Here is a 6,219-nt window from a genome sequence, read left to right on the forward strand (position 1 = left end):
AGTAGAAACAAATTCCACGAAATTTTAATGAGTCTGTAATTGGAACTTCTATTAATATGCTGAATAAATAGAAACAAATACATTTATTTGAAAATTAAAAATATATCTATAATTAAAAATAAATTTAAAACCTCTGCTATCAATATATACTTATAACAAATAAACAAAATTAAAATAAATATAAATTAATAAATTATTTTCAAAAACAGGAATAATGAATATTATAATTAAAGTTTAGTCCGGAGTGACGAATAAAAGTCATTTATTCATCGTTGAAAAATAAAATGTTTCCGAGTCTGTTGCGTTTATCAAGGAGCTACGTTATCTGATATCCGATAAGTATCAGGTTCGTGTCATATTAAACTAAGGAAATCAGAATAAAATCGAATAATGTTAAGATCTGATGGTATATAAAACTTAATAAGCATTACAACTCTATAACATCTACATATATATCTACTAGCAAACCTAATAGACAGAGTCTATCAACAATTTTTGTTTTATAAAAAAAAAATTAATTATAGTTTACAAAATAACCACAATAATGGCACAATCTCACCATATTAAGTAAACTCATTTTAATAAAAATGTAATAACTTGACAATCTGAAAATTCCACTGTAATGAAATTACAGAATTAACTCCTTAAGTAGATTAATAAAAATAAATTACTTATCAATGCCTAAAACTAATTTTACATGGTACAAAGAACAAAACTTATAATAGATGATATCATTTGTTCATGATTAGTTTTTCTCATTTCAAATGTTGAAAATAAGGGAATTAGAGGTGAAAGATAGAACTTGATTTGTATTTCTGTACCCTTTATACAATGGTACTTGAAAACCAATAGGTTTAATAAGGTCTCTGATGTACTGAATTCCATAATAGCCTATTCTTGCCCCTCCTAGATCAATTTCACTTTACTTTACTGTATAAACTGAATAAGATGTGGGAAAAATATTTTGATGATTATCTTACTTCGTTTTTAATTAGTTGGGATTGCAAAAATAAGAGTAGCGTATTTATAAAGTTCGATTCGTAGCTATTTTTGCCTAATATCATCCACGTCTTTGATTTTTTTCGTGAAGTTATTGGTTTAGATAGTATATCTGATATATTATGAAGAACAATACCATATGTTTTGAATTATTATATTTTTCATTTACTAGTTTTAATATAATTTTTCTAATAACAAACTTATTTTCGTTTTCTAGATCGGGGACATATCAGTTCCTGATCAGGTGTTCATAGCTGCGACGTCCATCTCTAAAGATCCCTTCTACAAAGCGAAGACAGACGGTATCTTCGGCCTAGGATTCCCGGAGATAGCTGAAACGAAGTCTACTCCTCCTCTTTACAACTTGGTCTATAACGGTGCTGTCGCAAAGCCCATCGTATCCTTCTACTTAAACAGGTTTGTAAAAAAGATGAACTAGCTCTCATACATTTTACAATTGTTTAAGTTTTAGAAATTAGGTTACAACCCGATACATATGTCTTCATCCGTCCAATTAAAAGAGGTATTTTCCATTCTGAAGCGTTGTATTTTTGAGTTTTTGATCTACACACCTCACATTCCCTCGTTAGAGCGCCTTAAGGCTATGTGACAATTTCTAAGCTACGAAATGCGACTCAGAGTTGTGTAAGATAGACTTTATTTATTTGAGGGAAAAGATATAGGCCTAAAAACTCATTCTGTACAACTACTATCTACAGACTACTATATACAACTTTTCTCCTAGAGTGTCCTTCGAAAGCTCTTTTTACGACTCAAACTCAAAGATTGATGGCTCTTATTCCCAATATGATGGTGTATATTTATATGGTATATCAAGGTGGAAATAGTTTAAAAGTATAAGAGGGCAATGTCAATAGTGGACTGGAAGGTTTAATTGGTTTTATTAGCTAAGGAAAATTAGAAGTGATAAGAAGCAGAGTTTGAAGCGAAACTATTGTTGCTGGCGAAAACAACTATACTTAAATGTTAATTAAAGTGCCCTAATGATATGTAAAAATAAATTTTTTAATGTTAATTTTTATGTTTAATAAAGTATTAATTATTCTAATTTCCAGAGACATCCAGGACAGCAACGGTGGAGAAGTCACCTTTGGAGGCACAAACGAAGACTTATATGTTGAAGGTTCCGGGCACCCGATCCAAGTCACTCAGCGAGGATTTTGGCAGTTTATTTTAGACTCGTAAGTTAGTTACCATTCTAACTTTTTATGAAATATAAGACGTAAAAAATAGGGACATTGTTAATATTTTTAATTTTTTTTTTAATAGCTTTAGAATAGTAGTTTTATGAGACATAATAATGTTTTTTCATGATTATGTCGAACATTCCATCATTATGTCCTTTGTAGAAAATATTTTTAAGCATGAATGTATATATATATATATATTTTGTTTAAAATTGAAAACGAAATAACATTTATTTTTTATATTTTAGGGTAACTGTTAATAATGTGAAAATTTCATCGAGGAACGGTTACGAAGTTATTGCAGACACTGGAACTTCTCTTGTGTACCTTCCTGTTGGAGCTTCGGCTAGAATCTATGATGCAATTGGTGCAAAAGTCGACGACGGCATCGGAATAGTAAGTATTTACCTATCTGGAAATGATCGAATAGTTAATTTTTTTGCTATGTAGTGGTAATCAGTAATATATTTATAATAACATTATATAATTAGTTTTGACCCTCCACTAAATATGTAAGAGTTCCATTTTTTTTTTCTGCGATTAATTTTTTATTTAAAATATATACAATTTTGTAAAAATTCTGAGTGGACTTTCTAAATGTGATAATTAGAAGAAAAATAGTTGGCAACCAGAATATTTATAAAAAAAAACAAGTGTTTTGTAGAAGCTACATAGTAAGAAAAAAATATTTTATATTTATTAAAGGTGCAAACAAGAAAAAACCAAAATTGAACAAAACTTAAAACAAAATCTATCTACAAGTTATCACAAAAAAAATAGAAATAAAATAAATAAATATATCATAAAAATAATGGTGATTTTACGAGCATAACAAATATGAAAAAACCGCTTGAAAATTTCTCTAAATAGCAACTCAAGCGATTTTTCAAAGCTCCATTTTAAATATTTTTATAGTTAAATCTAAATGTATTTAATATTTAAGTCCTCGTACATATATTAACACCTCGCATATATTTAATATTTCACCTAATAAAAATAATTCATACCACCCTATAACATCCCTTAAATATTTAATACCTCAAAAACGCTTTTGAAAAATGGGATTTTACATGTTTGGTATGTATCAGAGGGAATTTGTAATATTACGATTTGTTTTACTATTTTTCTCTTTATTATCTCGTTGAGAAAATGCATTTAGGATTTATTTAAAAACAAAAAATTGCACAACTGGACTATATCCTTAATTTTCACACAAAGAGAAACTAATCAATATACGTTACCCATAAGTTTATAACTATTCCTAATCACAAAGAAGTCTGCCAAGTATTATGGTCAATATTGAAAAAAGTATTTCTATTTTTTTTTATTATTTAATTTTTTTTTCTATTTTCTGAAAATTACTTTTCTTTTTTGTATATTTCTACTTATACCATATTAAATCTAATCATGAAGGTAATAAATTATCTATACATCTTAATTAAGAATTTGTCATTTGGGAATCAAATCTACGGCACTAACCGTTGTTGAAACATAGATGTTTTCTGGTAATTAGTTTTCGCATAGGAGAGATAAAGTAGTGGATGGGATTTGATAAAATGTATTCTAGACCATACCTACACTAATACGTTTGTGCATGCGTAAACTTAAATAAGTTAAGGATAAAATTTTCTTAAATTCATGATAGATTATATAAAACTAATCTTTTAATATTTTATAAAATTAACGCCAAAGCGAACGAGCCGTTTTCGAAATACAGGTAATCCCCGTTTTACGTCGTCTCCTTTAAGTTGTTTAGTTGTCACCTTCCTAACCTATGAATATATTAACCGTTTTAGCTGAAGTGAATTGATAGTTACGGTAATGGACATTATATTAAAGAATTTATAGATAAATTAAATACTACGAAATATGATAATAATTTTTATACACATTTTTGTCAAGCAAGATTCGACTAATGTATAATTCGATTAAAGCCATTTTCCAAAAAAAGGATACTGACGTATATTTTGCTTCATATACCTATACAGGCACCCTTCGTACTTAGTACGCATGTATAGGTGTTTCAAGCAAAATCTATTTTCATATGCTTGGACAAAACTAAAATTGATACTAGATCAATTTGAAGCTAACCTTTCCCCAAATTTGGGCCAAATCGAACGAGCCGTTTTCGAGATGTGTGCAAAATTATTGAATAAATCGCTACGTGGTCACCTAGGTAGCATAAGTTCGATCAATTAAGTCCAAACAGAAATTTGTCCATGGATACGGGACCAAATTTGTTACATAATACAAACCTTCTTTTCATCTATAGTATTGTGAAAGCCAAAGCTTCAGTGTGACAATTTAAATTAAATTTAGTTCAATTGTAAAATAAATTAATTAATAATTATTTTTTCTAATAATTAACCAGGAATGCACTGAAACTTAATTAGAAATTCCATTAGTAGAACGTAGCAAGCCCCTTTCTCAACTGCACTTGCATTTCATAAATAAATGGTTAACCATAATGAATGTAGGAGTGAAGATTGCATTTATTATTGAATACATTTAATTTTACTAGTTTATTATCTTATTAAATTAATTATCTCACCACTTACCTGAATTATTCTCAAATAACGTGGAACATTCTATCTCAATTTTTAACGACAAACAAAATAAATAGAATTAATTATGAATATTCTCAGGTTAGCTATTAGATTAAATAACTATCAAACAAAAATTTTACGCGAAAAACGTGCAATTAATTGAAATAACTGCATAAAAATAATAAAATTAAACACATAGTCATAATTCAACAATAATTTGTTATTTTTCATTTCTGGGCGGATTTTGTGAAGGATATTTGCGTGAAAATGGCAGCTGACGTCACATTTAGAACTTGAGAGTTGATGTAACATTTCAGAATCCTGATATTCATTAAAATTTCCCTTTTTCTGTCATTATTTCTGAAATATATTTTTAAATTTTCAACAGTTTTTTTCTAATACTGTAAAAACTTAATTAAAATAATTTGCATATTCACTTAATTAAGACCTCTGCATTGTGTGAGATAATAATTTAAAAAATAAAAATGTTCAAAATGCTCAATATGGATAATTCATTCTCATAAATTATCCATATTGAGCAAATCAACCTTTTTGCAAATGAGCTAATTTTTTCCTGAATTTTTAAAGCTATGATCCTTGTAATGATTTTCTTTTCACGTGGTGAATTTAATAATAATTCGTCCTGGCATTTTTAAAATTCGTCATAAAAATACTAACAAATTTGTAAAACGAAGTAAACGAGTTTGCATGGAAACCTTTTTTTTTTTTTTTAATAACCGTTGATTCGAAAAACAATACACAATATTTGTTAATATTGGTCTGATTTGGACGGTTTTATTCATTTTTTTAAGGAGAAATTTTAATTATTTTTCAGAAGGAAGCTTTGAAAGTTAATTAAATAAAGCTTTGTTATGGTTTCGCGTTATATACCAAAACTAAATGTACTTACAATTACTTCTAGTGTGTCAGATCTTTAATTTCCGAACCTGATGGACACAAAAGACTTTTCACACAAATATCCTAACTAAAAAGTGATTACTCGAAACCGAAAAAAAAAATAATAATCTACATTGTGTGATATATAACTTTAAAAAATAACCAAAATTGAAACTTTCAAATCTTCAAAATGAAACCATTCTCATAAATTGTACATTTTGAGCAAGAACTGACTACTGGTGGATTAAATGATAATTTGTCTGTCATTTTTAAAATTCATCATAAAAATCCTGACAAGTATGTAGAACAAAACAAAATTCATCAAAAGATTTTTTTTTTTTAATATTATTTATTGATTTTTATGAAAAGAAATGTGAAGTTCAAAGTTGAGCGAAGTATAGCTAAATATAAATTTGAAATGAGACTTACGGATTGGAATAACAAGCCGGAATAAATGGTATCCATATTAATAACTTATGGATTGCTTTTACCTTTATAGATCCGAGATGGTCTGAATTATTCATGAAGTCGAATAAATGTGAATTTATACGAGAAGGCAAGTTTCTAAC

The 6,219-nt window shown here is 27.8% G+C and overlaps 1 protein-coding gene across 1 annotated transcript in view; it reads left to right on the forward strand.

Annotated features, from left to right (window-relative positions):
• Positions 1–6,219, forward strand: part of LOC106679806 (lysosomal aspartic protease) — a 25,122-nt gene that overhangs the window by 12,852 nt on the left and 6,051 nt on the right. Inside the window, exons 5-7 of the mRNA XM_014419155.2 lie at positions 1,217–1,416; positions 2,076–2,201; positions 2,456–2,603. Of these exons, the coding sequence (XP_014274641.1) occupies positions 1,217–1,416; positions 2,076–2,201; positions 2,456–2,603 (474 nt within the window). The remainder of the gene's footprint in view (positions 1–1,216; positions 1,417–2,075; positions 2,202–2,455; positions 2,604–6,219) is intronic.

The sequence above is a fragment of the Halyomorpha halys genome, unplaced genomic scaffold (assembly GCF_000696795.3).
Source record: "Halyomorpha halys isolate HHAL.00 unplaced genomic scaffold, Hhal_1.1 Scaffold222.1, whole genome shotgun sequence".
NCBI classification, from domain to species: domain Eukaryota; kingdom Metazoa; phylum Arthropoda; class Insecta; order Hemiptera; family Pentatomidae; genus Halyomorpha; species Halyomorpha halys.